We start from the raw sequence: 25,729 nt of genomic DNA, 5'->3' as shown, positions 1-25,729 counted from the left end.
TATACAAAACAGGGTTTTCTTTGTAATCATAATAGACAAACTTACGCTTTTTAATTTTTTAAAGGACTATTTTTTTATTTAAATTTAAATATTTAAGTGGTGTTAATAATTGATTTATTATAAATGAAAAATTGAATAATAATGGGAGCTGCCTCCTTTGTTATCCAGTCATTCATAAGATGATACACGGAATGCATGTATATTGAGGATTTAGCACATGATAAACTGACAAAAAATCATAGAAGTTATCTCGCGGCGTTCGCAATAATAGCATCGTACTTCGCTATGGCTGTACTTTGGAAAGTGCCACTCGCAAAATATTGCTGTTTATACCCGCTACCCATAGGGTAGAAGGGTATTATAACTTTGTGCCGGCAGGAAATGTATGTAACAGGTAGAACGAGGCATCTCCGACCCTATAAAGTATATATATTCTTGATCAGCGTCAACAGCCGAGACGATCTAGCCATGTCCGTCTGTCCGTCTGTGTGTCTGTCCGTCCGTCCGTCTGTCCGTATGAAACACTGGATCTCAGAGACTATAAGAGTTAGAGCTACAGCATTTGTTATGTTTGCACGCAGATCAAGTTTGTTTCAAATTTTTGCCACGCCCACTTCCGCCCCCGCAAATCAAAAAAATCGAATAACAAGCGAATTTTGGTATAAATAATAATTACTATAGCAGTTATGATTCCTGAAAATTTGGTTGCGATCAGATAAAAATTGTCGAAGGTATTAAAGAAATACTTTTGTATGGGCAAAAACGACAACTTCCCTGCAGTTCTGAGCGCTAGTTCGTTGCTGGTGAAATAAGCGCTTACCAGGAGCCAGTCACTACTTGCAAAGTGGCGTCTAGCCATGCGTTTCTTAATTTCCGTTTTTGTATGAAATGTCCGCAAATAGGGTCAATCGCCACCGCCTCGATTACCACGAACTAGTGAAATAGTGCAACATATTAGGGTCAGTAAAATAAGTGCTTACATTAGACCCCATGGAACGGCCGGTAAAATAAGTGCTTACATGGGACCCCATGGAACGGCCGGTAAAATAAGTGCTTACATGGGACCCCATTGAAGGGTCAGTAAAATAAGTGCTTACATCGGACCCCATGTAGGGGTCGGCCATTATAAATTAAAAAAAAATTTACAATTACAATTACAGTTTTTATTTAATTTTAATTTTTCTTTATTTTAATAAGACGGATACTTTTATTACTTTAAGGCAACTTGAGTTTTAAAATATCGTTTTTTTTTGGAGCTGCAAGGCCTTTCTCAACTGGTCCTCAGTTATTGAATCTGGAAATAAAGGATTAAAAAGTCTTAATAGATTAAAGTGGATAATGATTTTTAAATAATTATCTTTTAAAATACTCACCGATCATAACACCAAAGAAATTGTCTTCTTTTTAGGCCGCATTCCCTGTCATTATTTCTATAACGTAGATTTTCTGTCATAATTTCCACTTCCTCTTCTTTAGGCACATTGTCGCTTTCCACTGTAGAACTATGCATTATACTAACTGCTTGATATTCTTTTATTATCTGCTTATTTAATATTTTACACATTAAACATATAATGCATACATAAATTATTTTTTAAGTAACTCACCTAATAATTGATCGCGGATCCGCTTTGCACTTCTCAATTCAAATGCTTGCAATAATTTCATCATCTAGGAAACACAGCTGCGTTTGAGTAAAAGAGTAGCACAAAATAAAACAAAGACGCGTAAACAAACAGCGATGTAAAGCATAATCGAAGTTTTCTCTTTAAACTTGTGTATACTTTTTCCACAAAATAACAAAACAAAAGCGATGCTTGCCGTTATTTTGTACTTATGCTTTAATGCGCATATATTTATTAACTATGTGGTTCGACGTTCGATTACTATAGGGTTAATCTAGTAAGTACCCATGTAGGGATCGACGAGGTAAGGACTTATCTAGGGCCAATCGCAAACTCGAGTCGACTCGGTGGTTCGACGTTCGATTACTATAGGGTCACTCTAGTAAGTACCCATGTAGTGATCGACGAGGTAAGGACTTATCTAGGGCCAATCGCAAATTCGAGTCGACTAGGTGGTTCGACGTTCGATTACTATAGGTTCACTTATAGTCAAGTGCCCATGTAGTGATCGACGAGGTAAGGACTTATCTAGGGCCAATCGCAAATTCGAGTCGACTAGGTGGTTCGACGTTCGATTACTATAGGGTTAATCTAGTAAGTACCCATGTAGGGATCGGCGAGGTAAGCACTTACCCAGGGCAATCGACACCTCCAGAACTGCAGGGTTACTAGTGGTCTTAGTTGCTTTGGCCGACAATCTGGCATATTGTGCCTTCTATGGTATATTTTGAACGCGGTACCATATCGATATACCAAATATACCATTTGATATATTTTTAGCATTTGTGCAGTATATTTGGTATATTTTGAGAATAATACCGCAAAATATATTGCTTTTATTTAAAATGGGTAGCGGGTATCTCACAGTCGAGTACACTCGACTGTAGCTTTCGTCCGGGTTTACTTGTTTTTTTGTTGCAGTAAATTTCTTGTGCTAAAATTTCACTGAATTGTCAGCGAAGGAAACAGAGAAGCAGAAAGAAAGAGAAACAGAATGTGATTGTGAGAAAAGAGCGTGAGCGTGAGAATAGTGAAACGTCAGCGGGAGTTTAGCTTTGTGGCTGCTCAGCAAGGCAGCAAAAACCATTCCCATTCCAATGCATTGCAATGCCTCATCAGCACACGTTTCTCCCCTGGCCAACTGGCGCTCAAATACACCGGCACATTTCGCCTTAATTGCGGTCAGCGTGGTTATGTCTTTGTCTCCGTCTAAATGGCAAAGGAAAGAATCTAAAAACTCGACAAACAAATTTCACTGCATAGTTTTAGGCGCTTGCCACGCGCATCGCAAATATTTTAGCCATGAATTCTATGCAGGTACGAAATGAGTAGTTAGCGGGGTTATGTTCGGATATTTCCCCGTCTCTTTCTACTTTTTACTTGCTGTTTTATTTTTGCTGTAGTTTCTTTTTGTTTTGTGGTCTCGTTTTGCATCCTTGTTCAGAACATGTTGTGTCGTGTTTTATTCATTTTTTTGTTTTTGTTTTTGTTTTTCTATTTCTATTTTTTTACCTTTAGCATCAGTTTGTTTGCATTTACGACTGGCTGCGTATTGATTCTCTGGCATTGCGACGTCGGCTCTGACGCCAGCAGCGAACTGCATGAACTATATTCATTTCTTCATGTGCGCATCCGATGTCCCTACATTTTTTATTATGTTCTCTCCCTCATTGCCGTGGTTTTTATTCATTATGCGGTTTGATTTGAAAACCCAGTGACACTGTGTATCGCTTAATAGATTAACATTGACAGAAATCTGTTGGTATCTCAACATTTTGAATATTAAACTATTGCACATTTAAATGAACCTTCATTGCGTACTGATTATAATTGCTATACACACGAAATTTCATGAACCTTCTCCAAAGTTTTCGTTGTAACATGAACCACTGTACCAATGAGTTCGCTTGCTGGGCATTTCAATTAAAACCGATTGGCATGTGCATTGATGATTTTCAATTTTTATCTGCATTCTGTTACCAGACATATGTACGTACACATACCTTTGTTGCTTCCTCTTGAATTCTCAACTAAATTGTTGCAGCTACAACACACAGTTCCAATTACGGCGGCCTTTACGCATTTGCGAATCTTCCGTAATTGGGTAACGCTGAAATGTGAACCACACACGTGTCGTATGCACAATTTGTTGCATTTGCAGCTCATTATGAGAGCGACAGAGGCAGAGGCAGAGGCCATATGAGCTAGCAATTAAGTTTAAAAAGCTGAACCGATGTGCGCATAAATAATAGCCAACAGGCACAGATATAACCTATAAATTAACATAGGCTTCGTTGTTGGACCGATGCTGGGGAAACCGCTTAATTGAACTAAAAGCAACTGCTGCTGCTCTTATTCGCTTGCTCCCTAGTTGACGATCGTAATGATGTCGACGATAATGGCGTAGACACTGATGTGTCTCTGGCTCTGACTATGGATGCTGCAGCAAACTGTCGCAACATTTAAGTGATTTATGGGGGTTAGCCACACACACACATACACACATAGCACAAATCGCGGATACTTTTTATATTCTTTCTTGTTTGCCCATATATCAGTTACCTACATACTCGAATGTGTGACTACGACCGGCGACTGCGAAGTTTTCTTGTGTGTGCGTATGATTTTTCAGCAATGTCAACAGCTGACAACTAACTTACGATAAACTCATAAATATATACGAGTAAACATACATTTACATAAATGAATGAATGAATGAACGAACACATGCAAGTGTGTGTCACTTTCAATACAAATGAATTGAGTAGTTTCAAATTGAGTTAGATTGAATTTGACGTGAAGCTATGGATATCTGTATTTTTATTTTAAGTTACCACATAAAATTAAATGTGTAGAAGAGTTTTTACACTCGCTACCAATTGGGAAGAAAAGTTTTATAATATTATGCCTACAGGAAAGGTGTATAACAGGCAGAAGAATTCAAATTCTTCCCATCAAATATATGTGTCTGTTTGTCTGTATGAATACCTAGATTTCAGAAATTATAAACTATATAGAGCTGTAACTCAAATCAAATCACATTGGTTTTAGAAGTAGGGAGAAGCAATTTTTGTTAAAAACAATAATAATTAATCTTTTTATGTTTCCTTAAAATTTGGTTGCAGTCAGATAAAAATCTTACAAGCAACTCACGAAACCATTTTCAAATTCCCATTCAATACAAATTCGTGGTATTTTTTTAATATAGTACTTCGGAGTCGAGCACTCTCGACTATAACATTCTTACTTTTTAATAAAATGCATTTTAAAAATATTTCAATTTATATAGTTATTCTTCATTTGAAGAAAAAACGCTCTGTAAAAACGTATTACGTTTAGCTTAGATGAATTTTTTAAACCCAACTTATAGTTGACTTATTCTACTGTCAACTGACTCGATGATATTCCCGCTTTGATTAGTTACATGAAATGTCAAGTAGGGCAACGAGCTTTTCCAGCCACTGCAATTGTCAGCGACAAATGAAAAGCCAGTCCGGAATGTGGTGCGTAGTGAATGAATGAAAAATGAAAAAAAGCAACACATTTAATTAAGCAAACTCACACGACAAAAGCTCTGGCAAAGTGAACCCCTCGCCGCTACACTCTGGGTTCGATGGGGCACGCAATCAACGTCGATGTTATTCTCTTCCAGCAACCCACGCCCATTCCCCTTGGGCCACAAAAGGTAGCGCCAGTAGCGGCATTTACCGCTGCTTCTTTGCCCTCGTCTACAACTATGCTGTGCTCTCATGCAGTCATCAGAACATGGCTTAGATATATGTGCTTTATATGGTTTCTTCATGAACGAATGCTTATTGTGTGCCACAATGCCACCTTTCTCACTCTCTTAGTCTCTTTCCCTTTCTGTATGTATAATCATTTCTATGCTAACTTATACCCCTTCTGTCAAAGAAATTCTATAGGTCAGTGCAACAAAACAGATATGTCGAGCAATATTTTCTTTGCCCTGTATCTAAAATGTGATTAAGTGATGTATCCAAAAAACCTATTACTAAATTTTATTCATAATAATTCTGTGATATTATTCTAACAATTTACACAGCATCTCTCAATCCATCATTTATAAAAAAAATACCGATTTATTTGTTGTCACCTTATTTTCGCCTTTATTTTTATGTAATAAAAGCTGTTAACTTGCGCTATGGGGATTGATGGGGTTATGTGTTGGCGATTCTATAACAATTGCGGATTTTTTTGAATTGACTTATGTTGATGGATTCTCGTTGGCATGTGGGAAACGAATTGACAATAGTTCCGTTATTGGCTTGTGTATATCCACTTATTAATATGCTTTCAATTCATATTTGCAATGTTTTTTGATTTCTGTTGATTGAATATTTTATTTCGAATTAAAGAGGCTTCTGCCTCGATAGCATTGGAATTTAATTGGCTCGGCATAAATATGATACGATTTACGAGCTAACCGTTAAATCTCTGACTGCAACTGTTGTGGGTATCAGTATTGGCTTGAATATAGGAAGCAGAAGTCACACACAAGAAACCAGACGAAATAGTTTGCCAACTGCGATAGGGGGAAAGTGCCGTAAATCAAAATGTACCAGAGGAAAATATTGCCGCAGCAGTAGAGAGGAGAAAAACTTGATAAACTGTCTGGGAGGCGAGATGGGCGCGAGGTTTGTGTATCCTCAAGATGCCTTGGTGAAATTGTATATGAGAAAGCCATGTAGAAGAAGAACATGATGAAGAAGAAGAAGGAAATATATTTCCGCTTACGACAATCAGGCGAAATGCAAAAAGTGTCGCGGAAGTTGTCAAAACATTCGAAACGAAACGAAATGTCAGATAGCAGAAGCAGTCGTGGAGCTCTCTTGTCGCTCCAACAAACTGACAGACAGTTTGTGTGTAAAAGAGCGGGAGAGAGCCAGAGAGAGAGAGAGAAGGAGAGGACTTGGTCCAGAGAGTGACCTTAAATGAAGGCCATGCTTTAGACGCACCTTTAGCTGGCCTTCATCCTTTTTTAGCCTCGGCCGCGCCACCAATTGGTCGTACTTGTACTTTGAGCCAAGGCATAAATTAATTTTTATGTGCTTATCGGACAGGGAATTCATAATCTCAGGCATTGGCCGCAGATCCCACTGAGAGCCGCGGCTCTCCTTATTTATTGTTTAACTGTGCAAACACTGATAATAAATTTCGCCTTCATTGTCGGTGTCTCTGTTGTTGCCACCGTCGCTGCTGCTGCTGCTGCTGCTGCTGCTGCTGCTGCTGCTGCTGTGCTTGATGTTGCAGGCGTGAAAAATTGTCGGCGTGCATTTTACATTCATTTTGTGGGGTTTTGCGTTTTTTCCATTCCGTTTTTTTTTTCTGCTGAGCCGCTATTAAATATGCAGCCAGGGCATTTTTGCACACCAATTTATCGTTTTTTTTTTCTTAAACTCCTATCTTGTTTCATTTTTTTTTTGCGATAGTCTCTTTTCAAGGATTTTGTGACAACCTTTTAATGAAATTAATCTGGCCTGGCAGCTACCCAGCCATCAAGCCGCCCAGCTACCAACTGCTGCCAACAATTTTGCATATAAATTGCAATTTAAGATGTCCATTTATCAATGCTCATAACTTTCGATGAGCCACCGAGCCGACCGCAAGCCAGGACTTAATTCATTAAACCAGAAAATGGCCTCCACCTGTCTATATAGTATGTTCATGCATGTAATGTTCAACGATGTGCTAACTCTATATGACAACTCTATATATACACATCTTAAAGCCATTTGCCCTTCTCAGTAATTGCCAATAAACTGGCGTTAAGTAAACAATAATAAATTTTGCATTTGCTCTTGGCATCTGTTCAATAAGAACTTTTGCTCAACTTTGCCAAATTGCAATATCATTGGTGAGTTGACATAATATTGAAAGCTAACAGCTTATAAATTATACATGAATCCAAAAGGTTTTTCAAATGCAGCTGCCATGCAATGTTGTAGTTTAAATAAATCAATTCAAATTAGAAAGAGTTTGCTTGACTATAATTTTAATATTAATGAACTGCTTGGACTTCTTAATAACTGAATACATATATCAATTATCTTCTCCCGCATCCGAAAGATGCATTCTGAAAATGATAAAAAAAAACTTTAGCAAAACAAAACACTCTTCGCAGCATCCATTAATCAGAAACCGCGAACAAATAATAAGACTTTGGACAACTAAATTACCCAGCAAACTTATCATACTATACTAATAGATAAATAAAAATAACTAAATACTTGATAGAAAGATAGATAGTTCCTGATCGGAATAGCATAACTAATTTGGCTTAATAGCTCCGAATAACCAATTTCACCATTATTTAGTCTCTGTATAAAAAAAAAAGGTTCTACGGTCAGTAAGAGAACGAAGGCTTAGTAATAAAAATTATTTAATATTAGGCTTCCAATATAAATTACGAAGAGCAAAAAACAATCCTGATCCCTTTAATGGGGATACTTGACAAAAGATCTATACTCAACTATAGAACGAATCAGTGAAATAAACAAACACCTAAGTCATTCAAAGAATTTATATTTAAATATGATAATCAATTTATGTTGTTAATACTTCAATTGAATTTAAATAACAGAGTATTGGAAATATGTTTAGCATATAGTTGAAAAAATATTAGGTTAGTCTGTCATCATAATTGCCTCTAAGACCTGGTCAAATTTTGCAGCTTAGTAAACTGAAATGTAATTTTCGGGTATTTACTGTCATTTGTTATTGCCTCAGAATGTAAATATTACGTTGTATTTATTGTTCATTGTGGACTTTAGGCAAACGCAGATAAAGTTGCTGTAGATGCGGTCGCAATAAATTCAAGTGGGTTATGTAAATTTACGGTCATATGAAATTAATATCATTAAAAGCGCGTCAATTAAGCACACTTTGTTAGCGTGCAACTGGCAGCCAATTCTCTGGCAAGTGGACGCTCATCTACCACAACCAGACACGACCTCGTCCTGGCCAGAAGACCAACAACCAGCTAGCTGACTGATTGACAGACTGACTGGCTGGTGTGTATAAAGTAAGAGAGTGTGTGAGTGTGCATTGTGTGTGAAACTGACAATGACAGAATTTGCATAAAGTGGCAAACGTTACAAACACAGAAACAGAGAAACAGACCAACAACCAACAGCAAACAGCTGGTTGAATTCATTCAATCGCCTCGTGATGCTGCCACACGGATCGTTGCACTTGTCAGGTTATTAAAGAGGCTGCAAAAGTAAAATGTGAGGACCAACTCTGTAGCAGTTGCCTAAACTTGAGCTCAACCCTTAAATGCATCTGCATCTGTGAGAGAATTAATTTTCATAAGCAGTGTGTAACCACATTACTCATACGCCGCGTGTGACTCAGTGCTCTGGGCTCTGAGCTCTGGCCCGATGTGTGTGAAACTTTTAATGAGCTATTTACATGTCAGCTACTTGCATGTGCAAGTGTAAGTGCAACACTCACACAAACATACACACATCACTCGCAGAGGCCATCTATTAAATGTTAGCTTTACTATAATTTCATGTGGGCAAACATTTTGCTATAAAACAAACGAGCAGCCCAGACAACCAAACAAAAAATGTCATAAGGCAAAGCGAGGGGAAGCGCATGTGTATAATATATACCATACTATAAGTTGCATACTCTCTCTCTCTCTCTCCATGTTGTGGAACTTGCTGGCATAACTGCCATGGCAGGCAGGCCCTCTACTTCCGCCTGTCGCTGATTTCCTCTCGCGCTCTCTCCCTGCCCTTTTCCACCTCCACTTCTATTTGCTGCTGCGTGTGTGTGTGTGTGTGTTAGTTTTTGCACTGAGCCCGCAGCGCAACACTTCCTGTTTACATAAACAAACACATCAATGTGTCTGACGTGCAGCTCACTGCCTCTCCCCTCACCCCCTGGCACAGCAGCACGGCAGAAGTTCACTCATCACCCACACGAGGCGACCTCACATGCATAAGAATTTTACATTAGCTCAACAAGGATTTTGTTTTCAATATAACAACGCGATATGCTGCATGCTCTTCCTCTTTGTGAATGATGCATTGCAAAAGTTAATTTTGCCTGCAGGCAACTCAAAATCTATTCTACAATGTTTTTATAATTCTCATTTTAATGGCTGCCTGCAGCCGCGTTTTAACTTTGTTGATTGCAAACTCTCGATACGTTTAATTCAATTTGGAAAATTGCACATGCAACCTAATTAGAAATCTACACATAAAGTGAAGCTTAAGCTTGGATAACGTAACAACTGCTAGGAAAAAATAATTTTTATTAAAGAATTATTTAACATAAAGTCATTGAAAAATTTCGCTTTAAGCTGTAAAGTGTTTGACAACTATGTACAAATGGTTTTGCTACTTGGCTCAAACTTAATCTAAGGGTGAAACATCAATAGAAGCGCTAAAGATAAAAGCGTTTAAAAATATTTGCTGGAATAAATGTTGAAAGAAATTTTCAGCATTTCGCTGCAGATGCTGAAATTGGATGAGTACAAGTTCGAGTGTGAGTATCCTGGCTTCGTTTTCATTCCTTGCTCCTTCTTGGCTCGCAGCACACAAAACAAAACTCTTAGCAACATTATTGGCACAAAAATATTTTTCATTTTAATTAAATTGCATTCTCTGGCAGTTCCAGTCTCATCTGAACTTAGCTTAACTTGAAGGCAGCCCCTAGCCCCTTTTTCGACCTTGCAGTGAGCTGCTTCCCTTAGGGAACTGACTTGGAATTTCTGTATTTCAGTTTTCCAGTTAATCAAACGCAGTGCTGAACATGAAAATGCTTAATTGTATTACTTATTGCATAACTTTTGAGACTCGATTCAACTCGAGTTGAGTCGACTGTGGACAGTGGAGTGGAGTCGTCTGTGTCTACGTCTGGAGCAGTCATAATTCATTTGGCACTCGATACAAAAGTCGTTGGCAATTAATTCACGCGCCCGTTATATTGATAAATCAATGCGGAATTCGGCTTCAAAGGATAATTAATGCGTCGCCAGGCAACGCGGCCTGCATGTGACAGCAGCTGGCGCAGGATCTCAGTGTACATAACTCAGTATGTGTTTGCGTGTATCCCTGTGTGTGTCCGTGTGTGTGTGTGTGTGTGTGTGTGTGTGTTCGTATGATTGTATGTGCGTTAATCTGACTGACACTTGTACACACTCAGCTCAACGTGTTACTTAAGACGTTTACTCAGCGAAAAATCCCGAATTTTCAGCACACATGTTCGATTTAGCCACAGTTGACACCAACTACAAACTTCAAGTGGAATGAAACTACTTCTTCATCTTTCGTTATTCTTAGATTTAGGGCGTTATAAATAATTGAAACAATAAATAATGTTTGTCCGTTTATATTGAACTGTTTCATTCATACATTCTGTTTCAACTTGATTATTTTCTAATATATATCATAAAAACTTTAGCTTATTTACTAAGTTTTGTATAATCGTATAATGGCAAATAACTTATAACTTTATTCTATATATTATATCCGCTACCCATAGGATAGATTAGGGTAGTATAACTTTGTGCCTCCAGAAAATATATGTAACATGCAGAGGGAGGCATCTCCGACCCTATAAAGTATATATACTCTTATCAGCAGCCTAGACGATATAGCCATGACCATCTGTCCACCTATGTGTCTGACCGTAAGATCTTTGATCACTGGATCTCAAAGACTGTAGAGCTAAAATTTTTTCGCAAAGTTTGCTTAAAATTTTGGCCACGAACACTTTTGGCAGCGCAAATCGAATAAAACCGAATAACAAGCGCTGTTGAAGTTGGAAGCAACAGTACAGTTGCCAGTATTTATAGTTCATAAAAATTTTGTTACGATCAGATAAAATTTGTAGAAGTTATTTAAGAAATACTTTTGTGTAGGAAGAAAAGCCAACATTCTACAGATCTTAGTTGCTTTGGCTGACAATCTGGAATATTTTGTACTCTGTGGTATATTTCGAATGTAATACTATGTTAATATACTAAATACGGCCTTTGGTATATTTTAATATTTTTGTATTTTTTTAAATTTAGTATATTTTAAGAATAATACCGCACTCTTTTGCTTTCAATAAAAATAGGTAGCGGGAATCTCACAGTCAAGCAAACTTGACTGTAGCTGTCTTACTTGTTTTTCTTGGTTTACTATTATTCATACTTATAAAATAAGTTGCATTTATACAATTTCAACTTACAGAAAAGCATTTCTCAATAATTTCGGCTTGAAATTTTACTCGGCAAATGTAAAGCTTACTCTATAGAGATGTGCATTTTCTTTTGTGCGAGGCAGAAGCAGAAGCAGAATCAAACGCAGAAGCAAAAGCGTGCCAGCACCAAGCAGCCAAGAGCCCGAGGAGACTTGAACAAATTCTGTTTGAACGTATTAAGGATATGCCCAAGCGAAAAGTACAGTTGTGCCCATACATGAGAGCTTGGATAGCTGTTGTGCTGTGCTGTGCGGTGTGGCGCGGACATGCTGAGACATGCTTTTGTAATTAAATTAGCATTATTGTTGTCGTTGGGATTATGGACTTTCAGAGTTCTCGTTACCATTGTCGTCATCAGCGTCTGCAGTCACAATCACAGTAGTCGCAGTCGCAGTCTCTGTCGCAAACGCAGTTGCCACTACCTTGTGCGACTTCATTAAATATCGCTCATACGCCACATATAACTTTGTGTGTCTTCGTGTGTGTGTGTGTGTCTGCCGTTAGCCACTTCACTGAATTTATGACGCATTTAATGGTTCGCTAAGCTTCCCACTTGGAATCACTCTCACTCTGTTGCCAGAATGTGCCATCAAGTATCTATTTTAATATCAATTAAAACAACTGCCAGCATAACGAATTATTCGTGGATTTTACGAGTTGCAAATGCTACGTGCTGCATGCTCTTAATTACCGTTGCACAAACAATTATCAAAATTTCTGCATGCCTGCCAAGTGGCTATAAATAAGCGCCCCATTTCAGGGAATTTTCCAACCAGACCCTTTCTCCCCGCTGAAAGTTAACAAACTTTTGTTTAAATATGCTGCAAGCTTCTAATTTTTTACATTTCCTTGTCAAGTTCGTGTTTTTTTTGTTTTTGTGTTTGATGCAAACAGAAAAGAGTAAAAATGATAAAAACGAAAAGTTGAAGCTTAAAGTTAAACGAAGTTTTTCAAGCTAAGGGAAAACCCAAAGCAATATAAAGAAAAAACTATGAGCACCAAATTTATGTACATTTGTCATATTTTGAGAGCGAATATCAAATACTCTTTATCTAATTGTACAATGTATTAATTCATTTATTTATTGTAAATCAATGAAATCGAATCACTGAGGATACATTTTTAATAGCAATGACACGGTTTCAAAGGCAAAGTATATTTTGCAATATTGTAAATCAAGTTTTAACTGGCCCAACCATTCATTGCTTGCTTTAGGTTAAATTAAACTAGTCATTCTCACAGCTCTCGAACAACTGAATCAAGTTGGGACCAGTGAGAACATAACTTATGGCATAGCTATCCTCCATTTCATGGATCACAAAGAGTGCACGAAAATTGAGCAAAAAAAGGAAAGTGTTGGGTTTGAGCCAAGCAGAGAATTTGTGGCCGGAATTGTGCATGTAAGCACCACACTGCGTGTGTGTGTGTGTGTGTGTGTGTGTGTGTGTGTGTCTAAATGTGTTTGAGAATGTCTTTATGTATATGAAAGAGACTGTTGGTAAAGGCTTTACAGTCTTTAGGTAGCTTGAAACTTCGTGCTGTTTGCTGGTGACTGAGTGTGAGTATTATTCAAGCAAATCGCCAATGTAAATGTTGCAACAACCAGTCGAAGAAGAAGCAGAAGCTGAAGCAGAGGCAGACGCAGCAGAAGCGGCCAAAGAGGCAGGAACCAGCCAGTAATAACAACAAATGCGGCCCTCGTCGCAGCTGTGTAAACAGCAGCAATAACACCAACAACAACAGCAACAACAACAGTTCCATTGCTGCTGACGTCAAAAGACACGCACACACCAGCATACTAATATTCACACGCACAGAATCACTCATACACACACACAACCAAAATGCATTTAGTTCTTCGCTTTCTTCCTGCTCTTCTCTCCTCTGGCTCTCTCTGAATTTTTATGCCTTCTGCCCATTCCTCTTTGTCAGACTCTTGCGCACAGCACTTCGCCTGTTTTATGCAGACAACTCAACCAACTCAGCCCAAAGCACAAACTGAACTCAACTAAACAGAACCCCAATTCAAGCGACCAACCAAACAAAATGGCCGCACCGGAAGTTGCTAGCCACCATTTGAGCCTTCGCCGCTGCACGCGCGTTTCAATTTGATCTGATTTTATTGCCGTTGTTGCTGATGTTGCCTTTGTTGTTGTTGTTGTTATTGGGGTAGCCGCATTGTTGCCTGGTGTCGTTGTCGTTGTAGTTGTAGTTGTTGTTGACGCTTGTGTTTGCCCAGCTTGTTGTTGCACCATTTAGTTTAGCATTTAAGTTTGTTTGTTTATTTGCTGCTGGTAAATGAGACACACAAATCATTAGGTGCTCCATTGGACAATCCAATGAGCAAAGTGGGCCAAAATGATTTGCAATAGCCCCTTTATATTTATTTGAAGCAGCCACATTGAATAATCTACTTCCTCATGCCAAAATATTAAATATCATTCTAATGGATAATCGAAAGACATTTATTTTTATGTAGAAGTGTATTAAAATAATTGACTTTAATTTAACTTTCATTGCAAAACTAATGGCACTGCAATCGTAAATTAATAATACAGTGTATTTATTCCAAGTTAAATGAAAAGCCAGATAACTCAATTTAAATAAATTTAACTATGAAATGCAACTACCTAATTACTTAGGAGAAATTGTAGACTTTTGATATGGGAAATGAATAAATATGATTTTGGATAGACTTCAAATCTTGTTCTAACTAAGGTAATCACCTTGATGTGGAAATGCAAAGCTTCTTGTGCCTGGTTATTGTTCAAGTTCAACTAGTCTCAGCCCATTCACTACTGAGAGCACGAATTGCAGACGCTTTCAGAGGAGTCAAAAGCTTGACTTGTGATTTCATTTACTACGCTTCAAAGCAGAAATTCAATTAGATGCCAAAGGGAAATGTTGTCTATTTGAGTCCGTAGAAGAGTCACTTGGTGGATATTTACTTGACTGCGCCCTTAAGCCAACCCAGCAGCAATTGAGATCCACAGGGTGTATTCTTAATGCTTGTCTAATTAGTGTCCTAATAGGCATGTGGCAAGATGTCGCGACATGTGAAAAGTACTCAACTCAAAGCGCATTTCTCACTTGCTCTACTTTCAGCGTCAGCAGTAATTGTGAAGTCAACAACAACAACAACAACAACAACAGCAGTAGCAGGCTTGGGTGCATCCACAACAGCAGAAACAGGAGAAACTGTAACCGCAAGAACACTTGTTAAGTGGTAGGCGCGAAGTAAAAGCAAAGTAAATAGCAACGCCTTCACATTGGATTACGCGCAGTTATACTTTAGACCGGAGCCAATTAGTGGCCAACAGCAACAACAACAACAGCAGCAATTAGCTCAACAACAGACACAGCAGACGCAACAACAGCTGCAGTTGCAGCGACAGCAACAGCAGCAAGTGCAGCAGCAATTGCTCGCCCAACAGCAGCAGCAATTGCAGATCCAACAACTGCAGCAACAACTGCTGCTGCAACGGCTCGAGCGTGAGTTGCAGCAGCAACAGCAACAACAGCAGCTAGCCCAACAGCAGCAACAATTTCTCTACCATCAGCGCCAATACTACGAGCGTCTGAGCTCCACTCCGGTCTCGCGTCATCGCTGGCTGCCTACAAGCAATCACTACGATTATCTGCCCCTGCTGCAGCAACAACACCAGCAGCAGCAGCACCACCACCAACATAGCCAGCAACTGCAACAGCAGCAGCAACAGTACAGCTATTACTTCAGTCGCGGCAGTAGCAGCAGCAGCGGGCTGGGGCTAGGCTTGGGTTTAGGCCTTGGTTTCGGTCTGGGCGGCAGCAATCTAACCAGCTGGTACCATCTGCCCTCCACCTCGGCGCACATCTACATTGGCAGCAGCAGCAGCGGTGGAGCACCATATCCGTATCGACTGGGATACAGCGGTGGCGGTTATCCGGCAGCAGCGCTGATTAACTTTGACACATCGCCAACTCCGCTGCTAGCAACATCGGCGGGCAGTTCACCTGGCTATCTACCAGCTCTGCCGGCACCAGTGTTGCCACCTCCACCACCGGCGCCCAGTGTAGCCACCGACTATTATTTTAATAGCAGTGCCAGCAACAGCCGGACTCCTGCGGCAATCAGCACAGGAACAGCCACTGCAACAGCAGCAGCTACAGCCACAGCCGCAGCAGCAGTTGCAGCAACAACCTCAGCGGCCGAACATTTTCGGGAGTTCACAGCGGTCACAGCAGCAGCAGCAGCAGCGGCGGCGGAAGAGGAGCTACAAACTGGCGGCTATCGCTACAAGGCAACGCCACGCCGGCGATACGACGCCTACGACAACTACGGCTATCTGCCGGGCCTTGCTAGCACCACCGAAGACGAGGACGATCTGCTTGAGGAGTGCCTGCCAACGGCATTGCTATCCACGGACTGCGAAAGCCTTGAGGACGTACGCTTTCTGCAGTACAACAGCAACCATCATCCAGAGTACGACGACGACGACGACGAGGAGGCGCAGCTGGCGCACATACTTGATCTTGATCTGCCCGATTTTCTACGCCCTTACAGCGGCAGCAGCAGCGGCGGCGGCGGAAGCAGACACAGCCACAAAACGCCGCCGCAACACGAATATCAAACGGAGCACGGCGGAGCAGCCGGAGCAGGAGCAGCAGCAGCCACAGCTGCTGGCGGAGGAGGAACAGGAGCAGGTGCTGGTGCAGGAGGAGGAGAAGGAGGAGGGGCCAACAGTGAAATCGGCAGCGGCAATCAGTCGCATCGCGAAGCGGAACAACATCGCTATCATCACTACCAACAGCAGCAACAGCAGCAACATCAGCAACATTATAATCAACAGCAGCAACAACAACAGCAATACCATAACCAACAGTCACATCAGCAACAGCAACATCTGCATCTGCCAGGACATCAATCGCAACAACAGCAAGCCTATCAGTCCTACCAATATCCATCGCACGACAGCTGCGAGGGATTCAATCAGTTCGCCAACAACGCCAGCAGCTGCCTGGGAAATCAGAGAATGATGGTTAGCAAATTGTGGAACAGTTGCTTTCCGGAGTTTACTCCGGATCATGTGCATCGCCACAACTTCTATCTATGCCAGGTAAGCTCAAAATTACACTGTACTCCAATGAGAACCCTAAATATCCCTTATGTAATTTATAAGCAATTTTGTGCTCCCTAACATTGCAATGCATTGTAGAAAATCTTTCCTCAAAAGACGAACAAAAAATAGACCATTAATTGAAACAACCTATAGATTCTGAACAGTCAAATGATAATGTGAACAAGATATAGCTAATGTCTATGGTTTTTTCAATATTGTTGTTATATATTGTTTATGTTAAACGAATTTCAATTCAAAATACAGTAAATATAGCGATTAAATGGTGTGTATGCTTTACATTACACCGTTACTATTTGATATTTTATCTTAAAGTATTTATACAAAAAGGAAGCAACAGTTTTTACAAATGAAATATTGTATTAAAAGCTTTCCAATTTTTCTGATATAACATTTATGCTAGAGATATGACAAAACATCCTTTCTGTGGTCTGAGGCCCGTAATTAGTACTAAACAAATAAGTTTAATTGAATACGATTAAAATTGCGTAGTGGGTAGTAATCAGTAATTGCGTGGAAAAATAAGAAGTGCTATCGAAAAAATCAAGAATATATATAACTTATAAGGTCGGGGATGCCTCCTTATGTCTGCAGGTACAATATTATAATAATATCCTTCTAACCTACGGGTATTGAGTATAAAAATCATGTCATTTCGTACTTTGGTTTAGACAATTTGGCGTTTTCCAGATATTTACACCGCTTCATTATTGATTCGGTGTATTTATACCGCATTTGCCGAGTAGTTAAGATATAAGTAACAATGAACAATTGCTAAATAATTGATTCACCTGAAATTTTAAATTTTTTCCTTTGACATCTGCAGTGGCAACGCAATACGCAGGTTCGAATTGTTTACCTATTCTATCGCTGGATAACAGCCATAACATGCCTGGCGGCATTGGTGTGCTCCCTGCTAGACATTGGCCGGACTGAGGAGCATTTCGAGCACCACTATGCCAAGTGGTGGATATATTTGACCCACTGGGGCCTGCTCTTCTGCACAGTGCAGGCGTGGTTAGCCGCTTGGATAGTGACCCAGGGAATGATGGTCGAACGCGAGGATTTTGAGATTGTCCGACAAGCGAAGAAGAGTCGACTGCATCATCTCTACTGGGTGCTCTACACCTGTGCAACAGTATATGCGTTCATCGTTACCATGTGCTACTGGCTGCTTGTGCACAATCCGGGTAAGTTTATGCGATATGAGTGAATCATTCATACTCAGAATCAGAAGAATAAGAAGAACAAACAAGTAAGAAAGCTACCATCGAGTGTGCTGTAAAGTAACCAGAGCCAGCTACCTGTTTGCACCAAAATATACTAAAATATTTCGAAATGTATTTTTGTATATCAACATACTATTACATTCAAACAAGATTATCGACTTTGGTCTTATAAGACCCGGCAGCTGTGAGGAAGTATGCCATATAAAATTATTTCTCATCTGATCGTTCCAAAATTTTAAAAAATAATAAAGTTATTATTGTGAATTATTCTTACAATTTCATAGTTTTCTATTTGCCTGTCCCCGCAAAGTGTGCGTTACACAGACTTGATCTGGAATAAATAATAGCTCTGTCTTTTATAGTATCTGGTATCTAAGTGTTCATCCGGTCCGACATGGCTATATTGATTCGGCTGTTGACGCTGATAGGTCTTAGATCTTAGGTGGGAGGTGTACGAGGGACAGAGCATAGACCAGTAAATGATAAAGAATACGAATAAAAAAAACAAGAGGCAATCATTATTATTTACAATCTTATTTATTGGATATAGGAAAGTAAGAATCGATCAAGTAACGCCTAAAGTGTTGCAAAAGATACGACTCTTGCAGTTCTCCGACTCGATAGTTTCGATGGCTATGCGACTGACTATCACCAGACCACCGACAGTACAGCCATAAGTAATAAACATTTTGGCGGCATGTTCCAAGTACTTGAATCTGCATGTCATGTCTTCTGCCACCGAGTGCAATTTGAAGGCATTGTATGTGGTCCAGGGTCCAAAGAAAATCAAACACGCTGTCATCAGCATATAGAAACGCATGCAGACTCCACTGACAAGGGACACCATTGTGGTAATCAACACAGACATCGCCATTAGTATCAATATCCAGATGTTAGCCGTCAACTTTGGGGGAATCCAAAGTCCGAGTGGAGTATAGAGAAGAATTACGCTGATCGCGATCAGTATATAATACCAGGCCAGGTCCAATTCCCTTAGGCACAAACACATCACGAGCAGTGTCAAACTCTCAAACATGCACACAAACACGATCCAATTGAAGGGATGGCTGATTTGCAAACGACGAAATCCGAAGAATGCCAGCGACAAATTCAACCAGGTCAGCAATAGCAGCAGCATGTAGAGGCTACGCTCGGCTGTATTGAGATGCGGTCGCCAGCGGTAGGTGGAGCCCAACCACTGTAGTGCCGATAGAAACACTTGGCTACCCAGCAGCACATACACGTAGGACAGAAAGGCAATCCGACATGGTCGATGCAGAATGAACTTTCGTTTCTCACGGTCAGCCGAATGTTCTGGCTGTGCTTTCACCTGTTGGCGACTATCCGTGCTGGGCCCAACTCCAGAACTATACGAATAGTTGGCGTCATTTGGAGTCAGATTTGTGGTTTTTGTCAGAGTTTCCGTGGATCGCACATATAGCTCTGGTGCTGACAAAGATCTCATATGACTATACATGTTGCTTGTCAAACACAAATAGAGTTCCTATTTGTTTCCATTTTCCCCATCCGAATAAATGGGAATGTCAGTGACGTTCACTGACTGACAGTTACAGTTACAGCTCTCAAAAAATTGGTGATCAGTGAAACACATCGACAAACAACCGGAACAATCTGGAATTTGATGAGCGATACGCCAAGTGTCCTAAAGGCGCTCCGCAAATACAGCTACTCTCTGCAGGTATTTGGAGTTGCCCTCGCATTCGTGCTTGTCTCCATTCTGTTGCTCCTAATTGTTGGTGAATTGCGGGATGAAGTTGACGATGCCAGCAGAGTGACGGCCATGGTGCTCTTCATACTTGGCCTAATCAGCTTCAATGTGTATGTGAATGTCCTCAAACTACGTCGTATGTTTCCAGTAAATTGGATTTGCTGTTGCTCCATTGCTTTGCTACTGGCCTTGGGCCATGCCTGCCTGCTGGGTGCCCAGGATGGCGATGATCTTGTCTGGGCAGTCGAAGTATTGGCACTGATGAGTCTCTATATTCTGCTGGGACTGTGGCTGCCACCACAGTGTTCGCCCCTGCTCTACATTGCTACATGGTTCATTGTCGTCGTTGTGGTGACCTCCTGCTTTATTGTTGTACATCAATACAATTGCGACGATTGTGATACGCCAGCTGGCATTATTCATGGCTTGATGGTGGTGGTCATGTGCCCTGTGATGATCTTCCAGGCACAAGTTCTTCACGGCCATTTGCAGAGTATGCGGCCAGTCTTGGATATTCCATTGTGCTCGGTTGTTTTGCTGATCGATTTCTTGGCCTGCTACATTTATCTTACTAGTATGGATGACATAATAATGTCCTCTGATCTGCTCTCCTCTTCCAACAGGAAACTTATTCGGGATGCGTCCTCGTTTTACTAGCCATCTATTTCTAGTTATCTAAATTAAGCAGTATACAAATTTATGTTTTTTCTTTTGCAATCAAAATTTATAAATCAAACATAATTGTAAACATATCTTTTTCAATGGATTTCTAAATCAAATGCAGTTATATTTATCAAAAATATAATCATTGTACATCTTCTTGTAGCTTCCTCATAAAATTAATGATGCGTTCATGACAGCATAATAATACTATATATCCGCAAAAAATATCCCTTATTTCTTTATAATAATATAATTATAATAATAATTATAATATCCCTTTTTCTTTATCATTTGAATAATACAAAATAAATTATATTATTATTTACGACTTGAAACCTGTTTACATTCGTTTTTTAAGAATAAAATGTTAAGCTGACAAATTTTTGGTGAATATCGAACATATATTGGAAGTGTAGTTTGTTGATTATTAAATTTAATTAATTAAATTTAGTTCAGTGGAGATTGAAATAATTTTGACATTATTTTTGGGTCTTATTCCACTATTTAATTCCAAAATGTCTTTCCCATAGACCATCACAAGATTGATGCCCTCAACATTATGGTGCATGTGCTGAATTCGATTATAATGCTCATCGATCTTGCTATTGTGGGACATCCAATAAAGATGAGCCATGCCTACTTCACCACTGGCATTGGCCTCGCATATGCCATATTCACGGGCATCTATTTCTTAGCCGGCGGCACAGACAGGTGAGTCGGATCTGGCAACAAGCTGTTGGAATAAACAAAAGTACATTTGGATTTGGATTTTTTTCAGGAAAAACCAAACTTCCATCTATCCGATGATGGACTGGACCAAGCCGGGCAAAGCCATCATTGTAACGGCGTGCGCCATCATCTTTACGTTCTTTGTTCACTTCTGCTGCTATCTGCTCTATCGCGGACGCGTCTGGCTCTTCACCAAGCTCTGCATCCGGGGACGCCACAATCGGGATGGTGAAATGGGCGAGGGTCTCAACGACGATTCGGGCTCGCGCATGGGTGGAGGTGGTCCTAGTGGCGGCGTTGCTGCTGCTGTGGTTGGCGGCGGGGGCAGTAGCCAGGATTATGCGCACCAGCAGCAGTATCCGATTGCGCATACAGAGCAGCCGCGTGTCATCTCACAGCAGCCGCCGGCCAGCTACCAGCTGCCTCCACAATACTCGGGCTATCTGCAACAGCCGGTCGTTGCTGGCGTCAATGTGGGCGTGGTCAGTGCGGATGGCGTTTATCAACCGATCGGCACCGATTCAGGACGCACAAGCGGTGGAGGAGGAGGGGGAGGAGTTGGAGCAGTTAGTGGTGGAAGCGTCAGTGGAGCTGATGGCTCAAATAAGCATAAGAGCTCCGGTTCGGGTTCTGGATCAGCATTGACGCGCACTGTGGCCCATTTGGATGCTGCGCAGCGGGAGCAGTTCCTTAATCCCAACAAGATCGTCGAGTATAAGATGTAAAGGCGTTGTACCCGGCACCGGTATACGTTCCACTTGTCCATGAAGTTTCTGGAGAAGCATTGTGCGCAATGCGAGGCGGCTCGCCAGGCCGTCAGTGAGGAGCAGCGCCATCTGGCGTCGAGTGAATCGCATCCGCACAGTGGTTAGTTTAAGATTTGGAGTTTAGCAGGTTGATTTCGATAAGCATCAACGTACCAGAGCATGTTGATAGAAGGGAGCCTAATTAAAACATGCCTGGTATTTGGCCTATATTCAGAATATATTCGGTATGCAGTATACAGTATTCAGTATTCAATATTCAGTATTCGTAACTGTAAAGTAGTTTCGTAATTTTGTAAAAGCTTTGCCACGTTTTTTTTTGTATGTGTAGCCGCTTTGTCAGCTGCAGTAGTAATTCATTTTGCGCGTCAACCAATATACATTATATGTAATAACTTTTAAATAGTTATGTATGTATTGTATGTATGTGTAGTTGTCGTATCCTGAATAGAGTTTAGGCAAACTCATCGATTTTAAGCAGTTTTAAATGTTTTCCAATGGACTAAGTTGAACATTTGTATGTCACAACTCACACAGAAAAAACACCCTTATACTATAATTTAATTCACAACAATTGTGTTCAAGAGAAAGGTAGAAAACTTTAGAAACACAAACACGTAGTTCATTTATTGATATTTTGATGCACAAGCATTAAAGCCCCCGAAAAGTTAAAAAAACATACTGCCTGAGGATGTGGTACAGTCGTACACTCACTAACTCACAAGTATTCGTACTCATCTCGAATTTGAATTCCTATGTTTGCTTTATACACAAAATTTTATATATCGGTGCAGGTGTAAAAAATGCGCATGCCAAGCGTACTGTTGCAAACACAATTTTTGATTTGCATGTTGTTCATACTTTGGACACGGTGCACTCGCTTGTGACGTGAAAAAAGAACACAATAAAAAGTAATTGTTAATTTAAAAATATGCTTGGCATTGCTTTAAAAAAGAAACCAAAAACTTTGAATGAAACACAAAATATGAAGTTGTTAACAATAAAATGAATATTTTCCAGCAGTTCACAAACTGCAAAAAAAAAAAAACAAGCAAAGAAATGATGATAATATAAGCATTAAATGATAATCGCACGACATTATAATACTGAAGAATATCTAAATCAAATATTTAAATGCAAAAGAAAAAAACATGCTCTTAAGTATGATGAAAAAAACATATTGAAATCAGTATTAAACAAATGTTATGAACAATACATTTTGCTCAGAAGCCACAAGAATAATGTATGTATAATGATGTTATTGTTTAATTGAGGGCTCTAAAAATTTGTGAATTGCATACCTTATACCACAATTTAATGACCTGAACGACACCATGCTATTTAAGTATATGTATGTGTATACTTATCTATCATATATTTCAACATTTAGCAACTTATATGTATTTTAAATACTTATGTGTATGTAAATAGTTGGTTTTCTATATATACAAATATATATCTATATACAAAATACATACAAATATACATACATACGCAAATGTTAAACAATGAAATCAATAAACGAAAATCATACTATAGACGAAACAAAAACATAAATACAAATATATGAAATGTTGTACTAGAAAACTTCAAAACCAAAACCAAAACCAAAATCAAAAGCAATGAAAAAAACTCGTCAAGAGGAATGTGTTAACAAACAAATAAATTCAAAATGATATTTAACTACCTACACACACACAAATACAGTAAATAGAATACAAAAACAAAATACAATAAAAAATAATAATTCTACATATGAAAGAATGAAAAATTTAAATAATAGCAGCTAATACCAAAATCTTGTGAAAATAAAGTAATACAATTAATTTTTGATAGATTTACATAACAACAAAAGCTATAAAAACAGGCACACTCACAAACTACATAGCACATCACATATATAAGATATACGAAAATATTTTAACGCAACAACAGTTTTTCTTTAATACCCTTTGCAGAGCACAATTCAAAAATTCTATTGTCCAGATATGTCCTTAGTTTATTATTATCCGATACAAATCATTTCACTGAGCATGTTTTCCTAGTGGATTATTATATAGCACCCACATGTAATTCTTAAAAATTATAAAAATTACAATGTATATTTTAAAACAAATTCTAAATTCTAATAGAATTACACTTAACAAAACTTGATTTGGTTTTATAAAATTATATTAAATATATCTGAGTAAACATAGAAAATTATTGGATGCATTATTTGTATGACTATGTAAGGGTATTCACTCATCGGCTTGCCGATGATAAATTTTTATTTGTAACTTACACAATTAGGACGTGTTTATGAGTTGGCATTTACGATTTTTTTTAATTTTTTTGGCAGTTTTAAACCAGTTTTGGTGAAGATTTTTGCAGAACTGAAAAAAATGCTTCATATTCTTTAGTTTTTGTTCGAGCCTTTAGCATAAATGTATAAATGTATGTTTATATAGACTGAATATTATTAAATGAACATCTAAAGGAAGCCCAAATAATACAAAATTATTTACAAATAACAAATTATAAAAACCGTTTTGGATTGTATAACATATAAACAATAATTAACCACAAAATAAAATAGTAAGCACATATCAACAAATAAAAACCAAAAAAAAAAACAATTTTGAAAAAACTAAAGCACAATGCAAAAATATTCTTCAAAATAAAACTCAAAGTTGCATATTCTAAAAAACCAAATCACAGTTGACCTCATCAAAAACCAAATAAAAGGAATCATCATAAATATGAATTAATATTAAACAATCATAATAAAGCATACTTCTACACATTTATGTACAAGAGTATGCAAATTATATATTAAGTAAAGAAAAAGAAAAAATAAATTAAATATTATATTTTGTAGATTTTTAGTAAATTAGAAGAAAAGTCAAAGTATGTACATACTTATGTATCTACCATATACATACATACATACTGTACGTACATAGAGAATTGGATTGTCAACTACATATAGTATGTACTATATAAATATTGTCGCGTGCCCGAGAGTAAATCTGTATGTGTATTTGTATTCAAATGTTCAAGCAACAAAAGAGAAATGGCAAAGCTTTAAGATACTAGAACTGTTGGACGGAAAATTTTTACTACAGATTACTTAAGACGTTCAGTTAACAAGAAATTGGCGCATAACACAAACATTTTCACATATGAACTACTTAGTAGTAGATTCCATCAATGGCTCAGAAAATATTTGCGATTAGTAAAAACCTATAGAAAAATCAAATCAAAAACGTATTAAGCAATTGCACACGAAAAAAAAAAACAATTTCAAAAGCCCCCAATTAAAATGCAAATGTTGAATGTAATAAATTTCAATACAAATAATTAATGTGAAATTTAAAAGAAAATCGAAATAACATTACACAAAAATTAAATAAGTTAGTACTAAAATCAAATTGTTTACTTTCAAAGTATTTCTGCGCATTTAACCAAAATGAATAAAATAAATATAAAAAAATGTTCAATATAAAAAAAAATGCAATTATCTGAAATTGTGTTTATAATCTGTATTGCATCTGCAGAAACTTCAATAACCGCATATTATGAATATAATTAAACAAATGATTTTTATTGACGTCAACAACAGCAAAAAAAAATAACCCTAATTACAAAACCTACATACAAAAGAATGAAA

At 38.6% G+C, this 25,729-nt stretch overlaps 3 protein-coding genes and 1 long non-coding RNA gene across 4 annotated transcripts; 2 read left to right on the top strand and 2 right to left on the bottom strand.

Moving 5' to 3' along the window:
• Nucleotides 1-846: 846 nt before the first annotated feature.
• LOC133850484 (uncharacterized) lies at nt 847-1,786 on the bottom strand. Its single transcript, XR_009895636.1, has 3 exons — nt 1,608-1,786; nt 1,374-1,540; nt 847-1,294 (listed from the first exon to the last, which is right to left on the bottom strand). It is a non-coding gene; the product is annotated as an uncharacterized LOC133850484 (long non-coding RNA).
• Nucleotides 1,787-11,258: 9,472 nt separating this feature from the next.
• LOC133837711 (uncharacterized) lies at nt 11,259-25,388 on the top strand. Its single transcript, XM_062268571.1, has 5 exons — nt 11,259-11,288; nt 15,077-16,942; nt 17,790-18,153; nt 21,115-21,295; nt 21,363-25,388. Exons 1-5 carry the CDS (start codon nt 11,259-11,261, stop codon nt 22,036-22,038), a joined length of 3,117 nt encoding a protein of 1,038 aa, XP_062124555.1. The 3' UTR covers nt 22,039-25,388.
• LOC133849657 (uncharacterized) lies at nt 18,716-19,669 on the bottom strand. The gene has a single exon (XM_062285795.1). It carries the CDS (start codon nt 19,667-19,669, stop codon nt 18,758-18,760), a length of 912 nt encoding a protein of 303 aa, XP_062141779.1. The 3' UTR covers nt 18,716-18,757.
• Nucleotides 19,835-20,760, top strand: LOC133849673 (uncharacterized). Its single transcript, XM_062285799.1, has one exon. It carries the CDS (start codon nt 19,835-19,837, stop codon nt 20,576-20,578), a length of 744 nt encoding a protein of 247 aa, XP_062141783.1. The 3' UTR covers nt 20,579-20,760.
• Nucleotides 25,389-25,729: the final 341 nt, after the last annotated feature.

Source organism: Drosophila sulfurigaster, chromosome 2L (genome assembly GCF_023558435.1).
Source record: "Drosophila sulfurigaster albostrigata strain 15112-1811.04 chromosome 2L, ASM2355843v2, whole genome shotgun sequence".
NCBI lineage: Eukaryota > Metazoa > Arthropoda > Insecta > Diptera > Drosophilidae > Drosophila > Drosophila sulfurigaster.
Note: the sequence above shows the minus strand (reverse complement) of the source record. Positions and strands in the feature narration are given on the sequence as shown.

What these genes read in the sequence shown, in the direction of transcription:
- LOC133849657 (XM_062285795.1), bottom strand. Translation starts at nt 19,669, where the DNA reads ATGTATAGTCATATGAGATCTTTGTCAGCACCAGAGCTATATGTGCGA.
- LOC133849673 (XM_062285799.1), top strand. Translation starts at nt 19,835, where the DNA reads ATGAGCGATACGCCAAGTGTCCTAAAGGCGCTCCGCAAATACAGCTAC.
- LOC133837711 (XM_062268571.1), top strand. Translation starts at nt 11,259, where the DNA reads ATGACCATCTGTCCACCTATGTGTCTGACC. An exon ending in GTCCACCTATGTGTCTGACC is followed by an intron (nt 11,289 to 15,076) that starts GTAAGATCTTTG and finishes GTTAAGTGGTAG; the next exon opens with GCGCGAAGTAAAAGCAAAGT. An exon ending in GCTGCTTGTGCACAATCCGG is followed by an intron (nt 18,154 to 21,114) that starts GTAAGTTTATGC and finishes TCTTTCCCATAG; the next exon opens with ACCATCACAAGATTGATGCC.